The sequence below is a fragment of the Primulina eburnea genome, chromosome 1 (assembly GCF_022965805.1).
Source record: "Primulina eburnea isolate SZY01 chromosome 1, ASM2296580v1, whole genome shotgun sequence".
In the NCBI taxonomy this organism is placed as follows: Eukaryota; Viridiplantae; Streptophyta; class Magnoliopsida; order Lamiales; family Gesneriaceae; genus Primulina; species Primulina eburnea.
Window position 1 is genome coordinate 1434609 of NC_133101.1, and position 21001 is coordinate 1455609.

A 21001-nucleotide genomic window follows, 5' to 3' on the forward strand; every position below is an offset into this window, starting at 1 on the left:
TTCCCACGTACTCAAGTGATATTCATAGAATTGATTATTACGAGCCAATGTACCAAAACCAATCTGTTCAGATGAACCATATACAAGAGTTTTAACTCATTGGACTCACTTTCCAGGCATAGGTCGCGTTGCCCAGTAAACTAGCAATCCGATACATAAACCATTGTCCAGAGCTTCAGTCATTCATTTTCAATCGATCAGTTGTACCTCATCGTTAACAATTCAAGAACTAATATTTACAAAAATTCAAATATCTTGAACAACATGCTCCATAAAATATGAAACACACTTTATGATGTAATATCTATATAAAAAATTCTTTTTATATAATTAAATAATTATTATTATTTAGAACCATTTTTATTTATGTCATCGCAGTCTTTTTAGATATTAAATAGATTAATGTTTATGACAAATTGTTTTTCGATGTCAAATCTTTTACTAAACCAAATAATTTTTTTATTATCATTATTATTTAAATTAATTAATTAAATTTTGACTAACCATCACCAAAATTTTGGATTGTTACAAATTTACAAATTTTTTGTATCAGAAGTAGTATAATGATTCAAATTTCGGATAAAATTGAAATAACATTTCTTATAATAAAATTCGAATAGGATTGAAACACTTTCGTACGTAAATTAGTAAATTTATCATAAATTCTTTTGCAATATCATATGCATTGTAATAAATTAAAAACAAGATAATTCTATCTACCTAAAAGGGTACAATATAAAACCATATATAAACCTCTAATACCTTTCAATTTGAATAACAATAATAAATAGAACAAAACAATTATAAAGTAGTATCTAACAATATTATGTATTAAATATAAAGATATTCTTTCAATATAAAATTCAAATTTTCAAATGTTCATGAGTAAGACGTGATAATGATCATGCATTTATTCTGTAAAATACTAACACAAATATTACACTCACCATTCATTCAGAATCAGTTAAAATATTTACTCAAAAAAATAAAATCAGTCAAAATATTTCTCTTATATTTACAACATTTTATGCGTATCTATCATAGGACTGGATAACTTGAGTCGAATAAAAGAACACAAACATTCAAGTTCAATTACTATAATTCTTTTTATATTGTAAGCAACTAAAAGATGAACAAGTTGACTATTTTCCAGTTTAGCCAATGGAATAAAATCGAAACGGGACACTTGCGACTATTGACCTTCTGGCCTGTGTGAACTACAGTCATACGTACAAGCATCATAAGCAGAAGGTACAAACACCGGTCACTTCTCGACGATGAGTCAGTAAAAGTGTAAAACTAGTAGAACGCAAACTATGGCTACACAAGAAGGTACGAGGTTAAAACAGCCTTAACGTTGAAAGAGAAAGCAAACAACAATGAACAATTGTGACACTCAGATTCACATATATTTTCATGATCCACTTTTGTACATGATAAACCATTACCGAGGTGACCATTAAATCATCTCCTTGGTCAGCACTGAAGGTTCAAGAGGTACTGCCACCGCTATTATTTGATGATGGATCAATTGAAGGCTTCTTAGTTGGCCCAGACTCGGTGGTCGAACTCATGACCGCTCGCTTGACTCCTCTTCCAACAACCCCCAGATGAGTAACAACAGAAGTGTTATTTGAATGAGCAGTGGAAACAGTTGGAGACTCCGTGATTCCAACAGTGTTGGCTGTATCCATCTGAGAAGAGTTCATTGCTACTGAAACTGCACTTTTCTCAAAAGTCTTTGCTTTTTCAGACATCATCCCTAAGATGCCTGAGAGGATCGATGTTGGGTTTCAAGCAAGCTGCTGAAGATCTTCTAGCTGCAATAAGGAAACAAGTAAATACAATGGCAAAGCTTCTCAAAGAATTGTCGATATTTGATTAATGCTTACCTTCTTTTCTAGTTCATCACACAGACCAGTCACTGTGTCAATCTCAGATTCTTTGTGAGCCATGTGATCACCTGACTGAGATGCGTCAGAAGATGGTGGAACAAGTTCTCTTGATTCAGAGGCAGCCGGCGTCTTCGCAGCAGATACTTGACAGATTTTTATTTCATTTGTAAGTCGCTGCAGTCTAGACTTGCAAACCGAAATAGCCTTCTGGCAATATGGAACAGCTTCTGCAGGTTTAGAACCAATTTCCAAACACAGGCATACCCTAAAATTTCTTGGTTCTCATGTTAAGAAATCTTCACGAACCAATTGTGAGATAGGTTTAAAAAATGATTTTAAAACCCGGGTGACACACCTAATGCTAATCCATCATAAGCCCTCAAACTTGCAAAAAAATACTTTTGGGCTGCAATGTTCAACTTTGTAAAGGATACAACTCAGCTATAAGCCGACTGTCAGGTTCAACCAGGCACTTCAAAATGGACAGGGATTTCAAGTAGTCACTAAGTGAAGTTTCAATATCCTCTGGACAAAGCAGAAAGTTTCTATAGTGAGTAAAAAATGACCACATAACCAAGCTATTTAAATATATAGTCATGATAGCAATCACTTAAACAAATTGCAAACCTCTTTCCAAAGCTACTTCTGCCAAGGCAGACAAGATATCCACATTTTCCGTAGTTTCCCCGGAGTGCTTCTCAACAATTGCCCTAGAAACATCTAGCATCTTCTATGCCAAATCCAGGTCAGATTCATCTTCATCACCATCAGCTAGGTCTTCAGCATCACTTTCGTCTTCTTCTTCATTCTTCCCTTCTACTGTTATATAGAAGAAGAAGAAGAAGAAGAAGAAAGCCACGAGCAAAAATGCATTTCATGCTCCAAACAAATGTCGCTGAAGAAAACTAGGTACACCAAATATACATAACTCCTCAAAATCATATATAACTGCAACTTTAACTAACTGCAACTTTAAAGGATTATACACATCCATATCTACATAATTCCTCAAAATCCTATATAACTGCATCTTTAAGAGATTATACACATCCACCCTCCCCGAGAAGTTAAACAAGAAATCCCAAAAGATGGATTACTCAATTGGTACAACTGGAATTTGAGAAATTGATAGCACCACATTAACCTGTCTGATACCCCCGGATTGAGGATGGGCTCGGCCCGCTCTCGGTAGCCCATCTAATTGAGAACTCGGCATTCAGGGAAGCGCGGGAGGTCATCTGGGAGGTCATCCCAGCCGACCTCCCATAACAGCAGTTCCGTCGATCGGGGAGGTCAGCCGATCTCCCACGCCGACCTCCGACGCCGAGCTCCCATGCCGACCTCCCAAGGTCATCCCAGCCGACCTCCCATAACAGCAGTTCCGTCGATCGGGGAGGTCAGCCGACCTCCCACGCCGAGCTCCTTGGCCGACCTCCCAAGCCGAGCCGACCTCCAAGAAGGTAATATCGGGGCGATTGGAGATCCTCTGCCGAGCTCCCGAGCCGAGCTCCCATAAGGTCCTGGCTTCAGGCGGGCTCATACCTACGAGAGGTCTTACTCAGATATTAAGCGCGTAGCCCACAGAGATCAAAGCCCAGAAAGGTAAAGCCCATTAAAGATCTAATTAAATCTGGCACGATATCTAAATCAAATCTGGGCAAGATCTAATCAAATCTTCCGAAGATTCTAAAGATCCTAATCTGCCAAACTAGGACTCTATTGTTCTCCTATAAATACCAGGTTCCGTTCATTGTTTTATTCAATTCATATATTCACATTCTGTCTGCACACACATTACTCTCTCTCAGTTTTCTGTTCTCTGACTTGAGCGTCGGAGGGGCTACGCCGGAACAACTTTCTGGCCCCCTTCTAACACTCTTGTTTGTGTTTCTTGATTTCGAGGTGTTTGATCCGAGCTCCCAAGGTGAAGATCCGACCTCCCAACCACCCTTCGAAGGTTTGAACCGACTCCACCAGTGAAATCCGACCTCCCAATGAGCATCACCGATTTCAGCAACATCACTGTCCTATCCACGTGTCAGTTGGAATGGCAGCAGACTCCCCCATGAATGAAGAGGTCATTGATTCTCATCAACACAACCCCCCTTCATGCATAATTTTGAAAAATATATGTGTACACATATTGCAGTTCCTTGATAAGAGGATAATTATGAAGTTTTTCATGCGTAACATAATTTAAACAATGAAACAAATGAAATATGCATATAATCAGGTGGATTGTAACGATCATTTTAAGTTTACCCACTCATTATCCATTAAATGACCATTTCAATAATCGGTGAATATAGACGATTTAAACACTAAATTCAACCTGTAACTTCATCCAGACCATTGGTGCTTCCTTCTTGTTCAACAGTAGAAACTGAGGTAGCAGAAGATCTACCATTAACAGAACTTTCCACAGAACCATCTTTATCACAATCTTCCCGAGAGACCCCCTCTTTTTTGGGCATAGAAGCCAAGGGATCAGCCTCTTCATCATCTTTATCACAATCTTCCTGAGAGACCACCTCTTTTTTGGGCATAGAAGCCAATGGATCAGCCTCTTCTTGAGCTTTAAACAAAAGTGCGCGTCCGTACTTATAGTAAGCACTGACACATTCAGGAGCAAGTTCACCAAAATGTGCAACCCTGAATACAATTTCAATATCATAATCGATTTTTAGAACATAAAACAATTTCTGACCAAGAACTACCAAAAGGAAATGTGACACGACTCAATAAGTCTTGGAGCTCTGGTCACCTGATTTCTAGGGCACGACTGAAGCAATCAGTAGCTTCAGCATAATCACGTTCCTCAAAAGCATTAGAGCAACGCACCATAGACTCCACCGCCTATCCCAGCGATTTCGCGCGCCCAACACCAGATACAACAACAGAGCTTTCTCCGTTGCTCACATTGTTGCTGTTATTGCAAGTGGATTCGACGCCCCCGAAATCGACTCCCGACTGGATGGTAGCTTCCACAGAATTGAGGTTTTTGTCAGTGGCAGGACCCTGGGCCGAAGAATTCGCGGCTTCTCCCACCATGCTTGAGAATATTGGAAAACCCTTTCGCTCCTTTTGTGTTTCAAATGGAAGACATGAGAAACCCTCACCGCGCCAAAGAGAAACGGAAAGCCTTGTAATTAAAAGCGCATCCTCGACAAAACGACGACGTATTAAGGATTTAATTCAACCAGAGATTTAGAGTCAAATTGTTGAGGGCGGCCCAACCCATAATTTGACTAATATATTGTCTCCAATTTGCAAATTACATACAAACTTATGGCCCAGCCCAATAATATATTATATCCACTTGTTTTACGAGGTACATATGGCACGAACTGAAAATCCAATGTTTTTTTTTTTTGAATAGAAAAAATCCAATATGGGGTAAGACTTGATCTGAATCATAGTTATGACAAGTGAGGGGCGATCAAGAAAGTCGGTAACTCTTTTCTTTGTCGTAGATTTTAAATAGGAAAAAAACATGATAGGAAGATAGGTGAGTTTTCGTCATAGCCACAACATTTTCGTTATGAAACTAGAAGATCATCGAAAAATATCAAAGACTACAACATGTCCTAAAAGAAGCACACTCGACATGCATGCTTGGAACATGTGCCTACATTATTATATGTGTTTTAATTAGATACAGACGACACATTGATTGCTTATCTATTTGTTTTCATGACAGTCTAACTCGAGTTTTATAACAATTAGAGTTATATATCCATCTATCATCTGTATTTTGATTTATTATCCATGAGTAATCCATTTTTATTATTTGATTTCACGATCTATTTACCAAATGATGTTTTAGAATCATATTGTACATACTGAAACAGTTATCCGTTAATATTAGCTAGCTTTAGCTTAAAAAAAATTATTATTATTATTTATACGTATAACAATATGTGTGTTCCAAGTTGCCAACGTAGGCTTATGCTGGATATTTTGGTCTTTTTACTCTCTAATCCCGCTAAATCAGACCGCTGAATGACGTTTTCGTGGAGCTCCATCGAGAATCACATTCGAGACGAAATCCATGGCCTCCACAAGTTCACTCGCCGCCGTACAAATCCCCCCCGCGCACCCCACTCCCCAGAAGGCACACGTTAGCAAGCATGCGCAGGTGGCGCTTCCGTCCAGGAGGCAGTCCTTGCTTCTGTTCGCCGCCACCACTGCATTGACGGCGATGGAAATGCCCGCGAGAGCTTAGGATACACCGCTGTTTGGGCTCCGGAAAGCCCTGCGTAAGGTGGAGGAGGAGGCGGAGCTGATAGTGAAGGAAGGGTTAGAGGCCACGGAGAAGGAGATTGAAGTCGCGGAGAAGAAATTAGAGATGGCGGAGAAGGAGATCGAGGAGGCCTTGAGGACCAGCAATCTGGCGCAGGCTGGAGCGGTGTCTGTGGCGGAGCTGCTCGGATTTGTGATCGCTTCTTCGATTGTGAACGCCATTTTGGTTGTTCGTGTTGTGATTGTATTTAAAATTATTAGTTTTGCCTATGTGAAACGTAACTGTAAAATTCTGGAATCTTGGAAATTTATATAAGAATTTATCTGTACTTTGTGTTCTGCATATGTACTTCACTTGCAAAATGTGCCCAACTTCCAAGATTTAAATGAAAATTGGAAAAGCATTTCGTCTGTATTTATAGTATAAAAGACTTGGAAAAAAAATTTGACTGACATCGTCATGAGCAAGACAATACATTTCTCCTCTTCAAAATATATCGTAGTTCTGCATATCTCGATTAGATTCACGAGTCATTCTGCTCTTTGGACTGCCCTAACTCAGCACACAAATAACACAATGACGGCTAAAACATGCAATGATATAATTACTGGACGACATTGGCCAATAAGGTGTTGGTTGAGGGGGAGCTCGGGCTACTCAACCAGCAATCTTGTACAGAAACTGGGGAACTGTCCTTCACATCTTCTGCTTCTCTCTGCGGGACAATCAGCCTCCAACTCGGCACCCGGGTTTTCTTGAATGTTGCTGAAGCTTTAAAAGATCTCTCACTTCCATGGTAGGGTGATGAGCATGATGAGGCGACTGATGATCCCATGTGTATATTCTCGTCCAACGGCGCCCAACTACTTATCCGAATCTGCTCTAGCTCATCTGCCACCTCCATCATGGAAGGCCTCATGTCCCGGTGATAAGCAAGACATCTAAATGCTATTTCGGCCACTTTATGTACAGATGAAAGGGTCCAAGCATCTCTATTTGGTTCGAGATATGGATCTATTATCTCATCAACACGACCTTTTCCAATTTTGTCTACTGCTAGTGCAGCCAAATTGATCTCACAGTGAGGCCGGGTAAAATCCACTACCTTCATTGCCGAGATTATCTCAACAAGGACAACACCAAAACTATAGACATCACTTTTATCTGATAAATGGAAGTTCTGATGATACTGAGGATCGACATAGCCAGGAGTTCCTTGGGGGGCCGTGGAAATGTGGGAATCATCCACCATGCCAAATCTGGATAGCCCAAAATCTGCTACTCTCGACTTGAAATTGTAGTCTAGGAGTATATTACTTGATTTTATGTCTCTGTGGTATATTGGAGGATTCATGGCCGAGTGAAGGTAGGCAATAGCACGAGCTGTTTCAGCAGCAATGGTGAGGCGAACAGTCCATGGAAGTACAGTGCCCCTTTCTCTCTGTAGATGCTGAGATAAAGTCCCATTCGGCATGTACTCATAAACTAGAATCTGCACTCCATTGTCGATGCAGAATCCTAAAAGACGGAGTAAACCCGGATGGCTCACAGAGGACAGAAGCTTGATCTCGTTCATTACTTGTTCGACACTCTCATGATCACGATATCTTATCTTTTTAATTGCGACCGATTCTTGGTTGTAGAGTTTTCCTGCATAAACCGTGCCAAATGCACCAGTTCCCAGCTGTTGTTTTTCTGAGAAACCATTTGTTGCTCTCTCGATTTCTTTGTATGAATAGAATGGGACACTGGAGTTGCCTGCTACTTCAGAGATTAAACGCTTTATGGTTAACCGGCTTTTCAAAGATCTGGAACGTTTCTTTATGCAGTAGCAGATGAAAGCCAGGCCGGCCACTGAAGAGGCTCCGGCAATGATCCCTACAAAAATAGATATTGGTGATGATACAACTACTGTACAAAGGATGGATGGATGGATGGATCATGGATGCACGGCTGAACAAAGGAAACTTTGATGCTAGAGCGATGCATGGCATCAAATTTAGCGCGAAGAAAGGTACGAAAGAAGTACCTCCGATGAGAATGCGTACTTTGGTTCCGCCACATCTACCCAACAGACGACTTGAAGTACTGCAGTGAGAAACTGATACAAAAAAAAAAAAAAAACGTCAGAAGACCAACTTCGTAAATAGGAGGTATTTTCAAATCTTACAAGTCATCCCATAATTCCGACGTGGATATTAACGCCACGGTAATTTCCACATCATTCTTTACCGAGATTCATTGATCTCTTTCTATCGATAGAATCACTTCGAATGGAATATAGACTAACCCGTATATGTCTTTATTTAGCAATCCATATCTTCTCATTTCTTTTGACTTCTTTGGATTAAATTTTTGAAATTTATAAATAACTTGTATATTCAAAGGAATCTATATCTAAGTCTAGTGGATGGGCTATGCTCCTTTACTAATTTCTCGACTGTTTTCGGACAAAGTAGGACAACATATATGTGAAGATAACAACCAATCAACCTTGAAAAATCAAGAAATTAAATAGTTTAAGAAAATATAACCTCCCAATATAGTTGAATAAAATTTTGGGTACCATTTGGTTCATCTACCTGTGGATGCTTTCTCCTGATTTCATTCTTTAACCCAAAAAATCCAAAACTAATATTATTATAAGATAATTTTCAAGTTTTGTCTAGGGAAGGCTAAATAGATTATTTGACCAAATACGTAGTCCGATATGGAATATAGATTCATGGTCGGTAGTTAAGTCATCATTTCTTCACATTCTTTTACAGTTAGACAACTTCCATAAATTGAAAATGGCTCAAAGCCATCTGTTCCAAGTTGAGGACGGGATTTTTTAGTTAAAGACAACTCTTACCCACAAAAAAAAAACATTCCATAAATTAGCTGAAAGAAAAAATAAATAAACATATTTAAAAAAATGGAAGATGGCATTTAAATTTTTTCATAAATAAAATAAAATAATATAGCATCTTTCAAGTGACTAGTTCCACACCTTCCAAAGTCAACATGCAATTTTATGCAAAAAATTATAACAAACTAAATTAAATGAAAATGAACTGACCTTTCCGACAACCTACGCCACCGGCAAAACCATCTCCGGTGTAACCTTCAGTACACTCACAGCGGAACCCCTTCCGCTCCTCCCCATTGGAGACCGGTGTGCACGTTGCGTTTGGATGACAACTACAGTTCCCCGCAACCCACCACCCCAGCTCCGTCGTCTGAAACTCCAGAGAAACGGCGGAGCTCCCGTTCCCAGCAACAAAACCTCCAACCATATGCACCGTGACCGAAGAGAGCAAAACAGTGCAGTTCCCTGTTTTCAAAACCTTCTCATAATCCAAAAACTGCGACGCATCTTCGATCCCCTCAGAATAACAGCTTATATTGTGTAGATCGTTCCCCCGATTGCAGCTCTCGAAACTGACTCCGGACTGAATCAACCTACCCGGGACCACGCAATCATTCAGGCTGGAGCTGCAGTTCTCCACCAGAAGACCGTTATACAACGTAGGCGCGAAGTTCTCGCCGAAAAGTTGGGACAATTTTTTAATCGGACGGTGACACATAGCCGGAACACTGACCAAAATCTGATCCGACGTCAAATTCTGAACCAGAAAATCACCTATCATAGCTTTTCCCGATTTGCTACTACATTTTAACCTTATTTCACATCCATCGGAGAACCCAAACGGATATGGCACTCGGGTTTTACCGCAAGAATGATCGCACCCGGTTGAGTTGATCCTCAGAGAAGAAGAGAACCGAGCTAAAACTGAGAGAACTAAACAGATAACTATCGGGAAGAAGCGAAAACTCATTGTGGGTGAACTGGAGGATTTACCATCAGAATAAAGGGAAAAAACCCAGTAAAAAATTTACTGGTGGAGATCAAAATGGAGATGGCGATGGTGAGAAGGTTGACTTGTATGGATAGAATTAATGGTGGCAATAAAGGGGTACAGTTGATATTGGTAGGAAGAAATTAAATGTTTTCCAATGTTTTTTTTTACGTAATGGCTCTGTCATTTCAGATTATTGAATGTTCCAACTTCCAACGGCTTCTGCTCCAGCTTGTCCTTGGCGTCTGCTGCAAGAATCTGGGGTTTTGATGCGTAGAAGCAAACCAGGGTGGTGGAAGAAGAAGAAACTTTTATACAATAAACAGGCTAAGTTTATCTGTTAGGTGCTGAAGCACATGAAGGATGAACAACCACGCGATTTCTCGTGACTTCTTTCTTGGTAAATATATTTTATAATTGTTCTAATTATGTATGGACATTTTTTTGTAAATGGGGAAATTATAATTTTTTACCTGGTCCTATTATCGGTTAACTTGCAATATACATATTTAATATTTTCCGATCTTCCTTTATTTTCACTGGAGTCCTCCCAACTTCCGCTTCTCGATGACACATCATAATTTTTCGATGTCACGTCAATACTCCAATTGAAATTGATTAAAATCGAAAAAAAATATAAATCAATTGACTAAAACATCGACAACATAACAAAAAAAAACACATGTAATTTGCATGAAAAATTAATATTTTATGTGTCACGTATTTGAAATTACAAGCTTCGCTTTAAACATGTTTTAATTTTGAATCTACTTTAAATTATGATAAATCTTACCGACGATTATTCTGTGGTATCCTCTTCGATGAAAGAATTAAATGATTAGTTCTCTTAATTTCATCGCAGATCTATGAAGATGTATGTGATTCTTTTAATTTGCAAAATGAAGAGAATTTCGAAAAATTGGAATAGATTTTTAACCGTGTCTTCAATTAATGGCATGTTTAATTGATTGAATGAAAATCATGTCTTGGCACTCATAAACGTATTTTTCAAAATTTATTTTATGTCTGTTAGATTTAACACACAAACTTTCTCGGAATCAATTTCGTGAAACAAATCCCTAATTCAATATAATTCATTAAAAATATTACTGTTCACTATAAATATGATGTTTGGTTTAGAAACGATCATAATTTTTATTTTACTAGGGGTTAGTTAATATGAGGTCATAACCCTAGAGAACAGAATTTTTTGACCAACATCTATGGCTCCAACCTTGAATACGTTTCACCACCCTCTCCACCAAATATTTGAATTGGAGTCTCTTGCTTCTCAGTGATACCGTAGGCAAACCAAGATATAGATCGTGGCGTTGAACAACCGGAATAGTAAGTAGCGTTTTGATCGACTCGATGGCCAACGGATTTGTATTAGGGCTGAAGGATAGAGCGGATTTGGCAAAATTAATCGTTTGTCCCGAGGCTCTCTCATAAGTGTTCAGACAATCTTTTACCCAAGCCCCTTCCGCCATTGTGGCCCGAAAGAAAACCAAGCTGTCATCGGCAAAAAATAGATGAGAAATTGGGGGGCTGGACGTTGCTATTTTCACCCCTTTAATTAGCCCTCTCGCCTCAAAAGAGTCGATTAACGCTGACAGTCCTTGAGCACACAACACGAATAAATATGGTGATAGCGGATCTCCCTGTCGTAGTCCTCTACCTGGTGTCAACGGCCCCACCACCTCTTGGTTGACTCGGAAAGAATAGGATACCGACTTGACACATTTCATAATCAGGGCGATCCATCGATTATCAAACCCAAGCCGACTCATCAGTGCTTGCAGGAAATCCCACTCCACACGGTCATATGCCTTGCTCATATCTAGCTTCAGAGCCGCATAACCACTCCTACCTGCTTTCCTGTTTCGCATCCAGTGTAAGATTTCAAAACCCAAAATGACATTATCTGTGATCAGGCGGCCAGGTATGAATGCACTTTCAGACGATCCAATGATTTTTGAGAGGATAGGGCGGAACCGATTGGTTATAGCCCTAGAGACAATCTTGTAAGCAACATTGCAGAGACTTATCGGTCTAAATTCAGATATAAGCTTCGGATCTCGCACTTTCGGGATGAGTGTAACTAGAGTCTCGTTCCATTCATGAATCGGTGCTCCCTCATTAAGAATTTGCAGGGCTGCTGCTGTGACATCATTCCCTACGACATCCCAAAATTTCTAATAGAATAGAGCTGGGAGTCCATCCGGGCCTGGAGCTTTATCTGGGTGCATATCAAATAGCGCTCGATGGATCTCTTTTGGAGTGAACGGACCAGTAAGAAAACGATTCATAGAGGAGTCCACTGCCGGCGCTACTAACCCCGCCACTGCATCCAGGGCTGTGGTATTTGGGTTAGATGATGAGAATAGTCTGCCAAAGTAGTCGAGAACAATGTTTCCCATTCCCACACTATCTGTACACCAGTCCCCATGACCCGAAATTAACCCCTGGATCGAGTTCTGAACTTTCCGGAGAGAAGCTTTCTGGTGAAAAAATCTGGAGTTCCTGTCCCCTTCACGAAGCCAAGAGATACGGCTTCGCTGCCTCCAATATAGTTCCTCTTGGGATGAAAGCTTCTCAACTTCATCTTCCAGCTGTTTGACCCTGTTGCTCGATAAGTTCCAGTTGTCACTAGTTCGAAGCCGATTTAGTTCGAGTCGCTTGGACTTTAGTTGCTTTGGGATGTTAGATGCTCTACCCTTGGCCCAATCTTGAATTGTGAGCTTGCACTCTGATAATCGATCCACTAAGCTGCTGTTAAAAACGGTAGCATCCCAGCCCCTTATAATCACATCTCTGCACTCTGTCTCAAGGAGCCAATGCTTATCAAAACGGAAGATGGATTTCATCGCACGTCGCTCAACGTGGTATCCTCTTCGATGAAAGAATTAAATGATTAGTTCTCTTAATTTCATCGCAGATCTATGAAGATGTATGTGATTCTTTTAATTTGCAAAATGAAGAGAATTTCGAAAAATTGGAATAGATTTTTAACCGTGTCTTCAATTAATGGCATGTTTAATTGATTGAATGAAAATCATGTCTTGGCACTCATAAACGTATTTTTCAAAATTTATTTTATGTCTGTTAGATTTAACACACAAACTTTCTCGGAATCAATTTCGTGAAACAAATCCCTAATTCAATATAATTCATTAAAAATATTACTGTTCACTATAAATATGATTTTTGGTTTAGAAACGATCATAATTTTTATTTTACTTTAAGAGGGGTTAGTTAATATGAGGTCATAACCCTAGAGAACAGAATTTTTTGACCAACATCTATGAGCTACACCAAATATTTTAGAGTAGGTCTCATGTGAGACCGTCTCACGGATATCAATCTGTGAGATGGGTCAATCCTACCCATATTCACCAAAAAAAGTAATACTCTTAGCATAAAAAGCAATACTATTTCATGGATTACCCAAATAAAGATCCGTCTCACAAAATTTGACCCGTGAGACCGTCTCACACAAGTTTTTGCCAATATTTTATTGTTAGTTTTTCATAAAAAAATTATTATTTTTATTATAAATTATGCGACCCTCCTCTCTGAATTCCATGATTTTTAAAATTATATTTTATGCCATTCTAAAGTTGACGTATCTAGTCCCTGTTAATTTTTATTAATATTTTTAAAAAATGTGAATTTAAATGTTTAGAAAGAGATAAGAGATATAGTTCTCGTGATATGGTCTCATATATTTATATTTGTCAGACGAATTGACAAAATTTATATTTACAAAAAAAAATTAATATTTTTAGTATAAAAAATAATATTTTTTAATGAATTGAATCTGACCGGAAATTTGTAAGAAAAATTCACAGGTAAAAAAAAAATTTAAAAAAAACCAATTAATTATATTTTAATATTATTATTTTCAGTCGAATGATTGCAGTATATTTTTATTATCACATTTCGTCTTTATAGTAGAAATAAAAGTGCTGCTCAAAAAAAAAAAAATTTAAAATATCAATATAATTTTTGTCATGTACGAAAATATTTATCAAGGGTCTTTTTAACTGCAGAGCCTAAATTGTATAGAAAATCGTAATACGAAGCATTCTTTTGGTACGAGACAAATGAAATGGTCTAACCGAGAGAACCTGTAAATTACAGGGACTAAATTGATATTAACCAAACAATTCACAGCCAAAATTTTGCATTCCCTGATTCAGTACTCCGCCGCATTTCTCACATCCGAAATCCTTTATTTTTAACCTTGTGGGATCTTCAGTTAAACCAAATTGATACACCTCTTTGATATTCTGAATTTAAATGTCAGACGGAGAAGCAGACTGGGACTCCTGTGCTCCCGAGGAGCTTACTTCGCAACAGGTTTGCTCCATTCTCAGCTAATAGCTTTAGTGTTTAATTTATTGTGAACAAAATTTGTTATGGTGTTTTTAGCTAAATTTTGCATTTTTTTCAGGGTACGCAACAATATGAAGAGATGAGGAAAATCCAAAGAGAAAATAAGGCCAGGTTTGGAGTTATTTATAGAGTTTGTTATTTTCCAAAGAGCGTGGATTACCTGGTTTGGTTTGAGAATCTGCTATTGTTTCTGTAGATTATACGTCGATATTGTTTTGGGCCCCCATTAAGTTATAGGATAAAGATTAGGTCTGTAGCTTGTAGGTATATTCAGACACAATAATTTGCTAATTCCAAAACGGAGAGTCAGAAGAGGAACTATTTATTTGCTCCAGAAATATCGTGACCATTTGTGATTGACTTTCAAGCTTTGCCAAGTAAGAGATCGAATGGCACTTTGTATTAGTGTAATTACTTTCATGGATGTTCATGTCCTGCTTTTAGTGGGGTGATTTTTCTTCCTGTACCATCTAGATCCCCATAGACTAAAAAGACTGCTTTGGGGATCTTAGGTCGAAGCACCTCCAGTAGTTGGTTCCTGTTTCCCGTTGTTGAACGTAGATATTCCATTTAGAGAATCTATAGGGTGGTAGGAACCTCGCCTCAGGTGAATTTGAACAAGTTTTCCTTAACCTGCTGGTTTTTCTCCTCGGTCTCAGCATCCTTTTTCTTACTGTAGCCTTGGCCTTTACCTCAAATTGGTGTTTCGCTGCTCTACTTCTTAAGATTTTTTTTGAAAGAACGAGCTTTTACTTGTTGAGGTGATGCGGAAGAGAACTCTTATCTGGTTGCAAGTCAGTCAATATGTTGTGTTTGTTGTATCTGTATTTATCATTGTTGCTTTGTGGCTTTTTTCTTACAATTTGAAGCTCTTTGAAAACTCATTTTGACCTCTTACAGCTATTTTGTCCTCTAAATTTGGCGTCGTTTTCAGATTCCCATCTGGATGCACTTAATGACACCGTGTTTTGTTTCTGTTGATAATTGATCTGAATTCAACTTGTTGATGACCTATCATTGACAAATTTTGAGTCTAGGGTCTTTCGTGAAGGGAAAGAGCGTCGCAAAAAGTTGATGCAAAAATTGACTTCAAAGCATCTACAGAAAGGACAGGTAACCAGTGATAAAGCAATAATCGAAACGCATGAAAAGTCTCATGACAACAAAGGAATGCTACTGGACGACATTGTCAAACTTCTTGCAGCTCGTGAAAAGTACTAGTCCTTTCTCTATTCGAATTCCTAGATTTTTTCAGTCCATATGTAAATACCAACTTTACTTTCTGAGTAGTTATATGAATTCTAATCAATTTGGCATTTAATCTGGAGGATAGTTTTTACATCGGATTCTGAGGATGATAAATCGGAGAAGAAGGCAGCCTCAAGAAAGAGAAGCCAAAAAAAACTGGGTTCAGCTCGCTCCCATTTTTTTTACATCTCTGCCACAAACATTTGCTCTTGCCACAGATGTTTTTGAACCTGGAATTAACAACTTTTTTGGTCTGTTGACCAGGTTAGCACCTGTTATTTTGAATGACATACCACTGGCTCGATGTGTGCAGAATTCGCTGGACTTTCTAAAGAAACGAAAAATGCAGGTTTCAACGTCTTCCGCTGTTTTGAATATTCAAACCAAGCACTGTGCCTCCTGTCCGCTTGTGGCTTGTTAAAGTAGGATATCAAGGAAACGACTGCCAACACTAGACATTTATTCAATGTGGCAATGTCAGATGATTTATTTTCATCATTCTTTACCTGACGAAATTGTACTTCAGTGAGAGTTTATGAACACTGCTGAAGATGGCAAAGGACTTGTGAAAAAAAATGTACTCAGCGTAGATGCTATGCATTTGTTCATGAAACCAGTAGTCTGCAACAGGCTCTTCTTTGTCAATTAAAGTATTAAACTATTAAATCTATTAGTTCTTGAATGGTTTATGATCTAGCAGCATGCATTGGTCCAGCCTAGGCTTCTCCAATAATGGTAGTATCTGTCTTATTCTAATAATTTTTTCGGACAATTATTTGAATTTGTGTCCAATCAGCACGTAAGACGCGTAGGTAACACTCACTCGGTGGAGGATGAATGAAGGAAACACTTTGGATCAACTATTCACTGCACTTTCATCCCCCTTTTGATAATCATGCTACACAGCCAACATTTAATCAATTCTTGCCCCGGTTCCGTTTTGCACGACCGGAGCCGGTAAAAAGAGATGAATCATTCAAGAATTAATTAGTGAGTAATCGACAAGTTCGATTTCAGGAAGCTCATAAAAATTGAACACGGTTATACAATACAGGTGTAGTAGCATTGGAGCAAGTAAAACATGATCGTTTTTACACAAGAAATTACTTCTGTCCACAAATCATTGTCGACAGGGAGGTGTCAAGCTCATTCATATCTAGTGTAATTCATTACTACCTGAAAATGATAAAAAAAAAATCTAAAAATATCTTTACATGAACCCCAGAAAGCAAAGGATAAATTCCAACCAATCAAAATCAAGAATGAACAAATTCACCAGCTTGCAGCAAACATGCGGGAGCTTTGTTTATCAATCGGCAATAAGCAACCCGAAAGATTTTTACTCCGGGACCGAGTGTTTCTATTATTTCCCTCTCTTGAATTCTACTTTTCTGGTCTGCCTGAAATAAATGAGATACATACATATAAGCATAAACCTCTTAATCTTCAGCTTGTAGCAATACGCAGTGAACCAAAAGAATGGCCACCATCCCCATAGTATCAATTTTCAGTCTCCTCCTCTATGGAAGGAAGAACGTCTTTTACAAAGGTCGTGTCAAGAAATTTAGCCACAAAGGCCCACAACTTGTAGACATCTTCGAAATTGGTCAAAAATCCAAGTGAAGCAGTAACAACCTCAACTCTGATGAATGCACTCTTGCCGTCGTGTCTGCCATTTTCCATTGGTTTACAAAGGGTAGTATCATCTAGACACAAAGATAGATGTTTGGCATTGTCAAGAACCCTTATGTGACTCAGTATTCCAACACCCAAAGAAATACCATGCGCTTCAGCCAATTTTTGAACGATTTCTGGACTAATCAGGCCCCGATTTCTATCCCTCACATTGAATGCCACAGCGGCACCTCTTTCGTATTTAATTTTAGGGCCATAAATGTAAACGAGGGGTACATTATCTGTTCCAGTTGAACTAGGCAGCCTTAATTGGAGCAACGAGGTAACAAGCCAATTGATCAAGAACCGCAGACGAGAGGTGGTCTTGTTGAGACCAAGCATGTTAATGTGATCATGGTGCCTGCAGTTTATCTCTGGTTCACCCCTCTCCGAATCTTGTTCATCCCCATATTCTCCATTGCTGATATAATCATCATCCTCTAAATTGATGGAAGATAGTTCTCCTGGCTCCACAGAATGACTAAGATGAGCTTTATTGTTATCTTCAGAGCTAAAGGATACCCTGCCCCCCTTGATTCTTGGCTGATCAGTCTCTTCTAATCCAAAAAATCTGCCACCAGCGATTCTACTCTTTTCTCGCCTTTCTAGTAACCGAAATTCACCTTCTGTCTCTCTTCTTATTGCACTCTCCTTCTCAAGGCACATCTCAGAAACTGACCCATTTTGAATAGTCCGATGATTGGAAACAGAAGGGAAATCATTGATACTTGAGTCCTTCGCAGCAAAACTACTTGATTGATTGGTCTCAAGTTCTTCGATCTCATGAACATGCTGATTATCGGGAGTACTGAATTTTCTTGATTCAGGGCGTCCCTCTGTATATTGTTCTTCTTCAGGAATATCCATGAAACGCGCTGATTCATGAGACACGGATCGAACAGCCGCATCAAATGATAAGACGTGGCTGTTTTCATGATGCCCCACATTAAATTTCTTGTCATACATTGGACTACTTGATAATTTTGATGCTTTTGGAGAGGTTAGCTTATTATTCTTTCGGCCAGAAAACCAAGCTGGTGGCTGTGGTGTTGACAACTTTAATTTGCTTGAATGACCAGCACTATCAGACCCGAGCGGACTCTGACCCAAGTCAATCCACAGCGAGTTATCGGAAGATTCGTCTTCACTAAATACCGGGCTTTTTATAACCTCTCCCACAGAAAAACTTTCAGATTCTTCAAATATGGTGCTCGCCCCATCCCTGTCTGAAACATTATCGTGCTCCATCTCTGTCTCAAACACGTCTCTTACCTGAGCAGAAGTGTATGCTCCAGAAAAGGCCGGTAATTGAGATCCTGGGTTGGTTTCGAAATTAACTTCACCATTCCCATTAGCTTCATTTTCGTAACCAAATCCAGGAATATTATCCATTGAATCGCTCAAGTACAGAGGAAATACGGGAGTGACTTTCACTATGCCAGACCCCGCATGACCAGACTGATTTTGAAGGCTACTCATCACAGATTTCTTCATCAGAAGGCATCCAAATCCGGTTGGGTCGTAACCAAACACCCTATAGAATGATGTGATAATAAAATCTGGCCGAAATAAAGACAATCCAAGAGAATCCATGTCCTTGGGGCCCAATGCCCCAGCATCAAGCAAGACATGCCAATTGTTTTGTTGAGCCAAAGCCATCCACTGATACGAGTACTTGGCTCCGGTGACTCTAGACTGAACAGGGAAAACAAAAAGACCATTCGCCGAATCTTTCTTTCTCCTCTTTTTGTTCGAAATTTGTTTCCTCAAATCAGCCGAACAGAGTTTGAGGGTCGGCCATTTAAACCATGCGCTATGAACCTTTGCACCTTTCTCTCTAGCACACTGAGCCATCCAACTCACAGACTGGCTTTCGTGATCGAACATGGTCAACAACTTCTTGTTGGTGTGAAAAGGGTACGATTCAGAAAGCAATTTAAAGGCCGAGCCACGGCTTACAGTGAAAACAAGTCCATATTCATTTTCCGGTATGTTCAAATATTCCATTATCCTGCTCTTTATATCATGTTCTACAGTTCCTTCTTCAGCTCCCCCATACAAAACATGATTACTTAGATTGGCAGTAATCTCAGACAAACTAAATGCAGTAGATTCCCAATAATGTACAGTTTGCAGCAAAGAAAACAACCCAAATCCACAATAGTCGAGGCATACCTTTGAAGCAGCACCGGAGAGATGTGAGTATTCATCTTCCCTAAGCTGATCAATCCTCTCCGTTGACTGGTACTTAGGGTACATTGTGAGGAACTTGGAGAATGCTGCATTAAGCTGTGGGATTGCATCCCCCAATTCAAACGTGCGTTCAGCAGCAAGAGCAGTGGCTCTGAGGAATTCTTTCTGAGCATTTAACCGTGCCAGAGACCTTGATCTGCCCAAGCCCTCGTCTTGATTACTCAATGCATCGGAATCCATATCTTTGGACTTAACAAGGGACCCATCTTCAGATGCTTCTTCAAGAGCCTCCCTCAGCTTGTGTTCTTGAAGTTTCCTCAGAACTGATGAATTTGACCTAATTTCATCGGCTGAATGCTCCGACCCAACACTTCTTCTGCTCTTTTTGTCCAAGATAAAAGCAGCACAGTGAGATATTGGCTTCCATAGTGAGAGATGCATTAAAACTTTCCTTCTGTCTATCCCCACCGGCAACTAAACAAATTCAATAATCTATATAAATACAGGAGTTCTAGGTTTTACTTTACATAAATATTCATCTGTCCCAGAAAAGTTGGCTCAATTTCAAACCCAAGTGGCGAAAGCTAAAAGGAATCAATCCCAGAAAAATCTTGCTCCCGACTAGACACTTTTGCTTTCAAAACTCGGAGCACCCTATCTCACGGAAGAAAAGTGCAAGAACATTCGCTGTCTATTACAGAATTCGGTCGAAAAAACCTAGTTTAAAAATCTATCAAAGATGTCGATAGCCCATTAAGAAAGCACGAAATAAGGATTCTTCAAAGGAAGAGAATAAAATTGTACCCAGCCCACGAATTATGGGGAAGTCTGAATTTCAAAGGTTCTGCACTTACAACTCAGGAACGTCAAATAAAATAGAGAAGGAAAATTGCAGAGCAAACCACATATATTCAAGATCCAATATTTCAAAGACTCAACCTTTTAGCATCAAATTCGCAAAACACACAGTAAGGATAATAACAAGAATACAGAAAAAAAGAACTACTCGACTATGCAAAAATGCCTCACAAGATTTTAGCTCGGTAAATCATCAAAAAAACCCTCCTCCCACTTGTCTTGAATCGCCTAAAACACCAACACAAAACTCCGATTTTCACTCAAATTCCGTCAATAAATCCCTCCCAAGATCTCGCCTTTATAAATCACATGAAAAACCCTTCTCCCACTCGTCTTCAGTCGCCTAAAAGACCTACAGAAACCACAATTTCTGCTCAGTTTTTCACGCTCTCTCCTCTCTCTCCTCTTCTCTGCAGGTCACTAAAGAGCAGACCCACTACGACAACTGCACATTTATTACACTATTGAATCCATAACATATCCCTATTGATTACCATCACCCCAAGTTTGCTCTCCCTATTTAAGTATTCGCCTTTCTCCTCTCTTGCTTTGACATTGACCCTAGTGGGAGCTAGCGAAGCTATGGTGGAATTGCTTTTTATGCGGTACGCTAAACCCACCCTCCCCCTTTACGATCCTAGCAAACCAAA

At 39.2% G+C, this 21001-nt stretch overlaps 3 protein-coding genes and 1 pseudogene across 8 annotated transcripts; 1 reads left to right on the forward strand and 3 right to left on the reverse strand.

Annotated features, from left to right (window-relative positions):
* Positions 1–949: 949 nt before the first annotated feature.
* LOC140839556 (uncharacterized) lies at positions 950–5031 on the reverse strand (annotated as a pseudogene).
* A 1333-nt stretch (positions 5032–6364) lies between these two features.
* On the reverse strand, positions 6365–10227 carry LOC140839636 (wall-associated receptor kinase-like 14). Its single transcript, XM_073206519.1, has 3 exons — positions 9200–10227; positions 8168–8239; positions 6365–8016 (listed from the first exon to the last, which is right to left on the reverse strand). The coding sequence occupies exons 1-3, from the start codon at positions 9957–9959 to the stop codon at positions 6743–6745; spliced, it is 2106 nt and encodes a 701-aa protein (XP_073062620.1). The 5' UTR covers positions 9960–10227; the 3' UTR covers positions 6365–6742.
* Positions 10228–14161: 3934 nt separating this feature from the next.
* LOC140839779 (uncharacterized) lies at positions 14162–16801 on the forward strand. Of its 6 annotated transcripts, none has more exons than XM_073206830.1 (5): positions 14162–14342; positions 14437–14489; positions 15416–15592; positions 15707–15890; positions 15976–16801. In XM_073206830.1, the coding sequence occupies exons 1-4, from the start codon at positions 14283–14285 to the stop codon at positions 15852–15854; spliced, it is 438 nt and encodes a 145-aa protein (XP_073062931.1). In that variant the 5' UTR covers positions 14162–14282; the 3' UTR covers positions 15855–15890; positions 15976–16801. The 6 variants fall into 6 exon arrangements, 5 of the variants coding, with proteins under 5 accessions (XP_073062931.1, XP_073062856.1, XP_073063004.1 ...); XR_012119842.1 differs by having other exon boundaries at positions 14163–14342; positions 15712–15786; positions 15891–16801; XM_073206903.1 differs by having other exon boundaries at positions 14163–14342; positions 15707–15786; positions 15891–16801.
* Positions 16684–21001, reverse strand: LOC140839701 (uncharacterized). Its single transcript, XM_073206643.1, has one exon. It carries the CDS (start codon positions 19932–19934, stop codon positions 17127–17129), a length of 2808 nt encoding a protein of 935 aa, XP_073062744.1. The 5' UTR covers positions 19935–21001; the 3' UTR covers positions 16684–17126.

Excerpts from the sequence above, each read along its gene's own strand:
- LOC140839701 (XM_073206643.1), bottom strand. The coding sequence starts at position 19,934 with ATGCATCTCTCACTATGGAAGCCAATATCTCACTGTGCTGCTTTTATC.
- LOC140839636 (XM_073206519.1), bottom strand. The coding sequence starts at position 9,959 with ATGAGTTTTCGCTTCTTCCCGATAGTTATCTGTTTAGTTCTCTCAGTT. Across the intron at positions 8,240-9,199 it reads TGGCGTAGGTTGTCGGAAAG|TTTCTCACTGCAGTACTTCA; the intron begins GTCAGTTCATTT and ends TTTTTGTATCAG. Across the intron at positions 8,017-8,167 it reads AGTACGCATTCTCATCGGAG|GGATCATTGCCGGAGCCTCT; the intron begins GTACTTCTTTCG and ends CTATTTTTGTAG.
- LOC140839779 (XM_073206755.1), top strand. The coding sequence starts at position 14,283 with ATGTCAGACGGAGAAGCAGACTGGGACTCCTGTGCTCCCGAGGAGCTT. Across the intron at positions 14,343-14,436 it reads AGGAGCTTACTTCGCAACAG|GGTACGCAACAATATGAAGA; the intron begins GTTTGCTCCATT and ends CATTTTTTTCAG. Across the intron at positions 14,490-15,415 it reads CAAAGAGAAAATAAGGCCAG|GGTCTTTCGTGAAGGGAAAG; the intron begins GTTTGGAGTTAT and ends TTTTGAGTCTAG.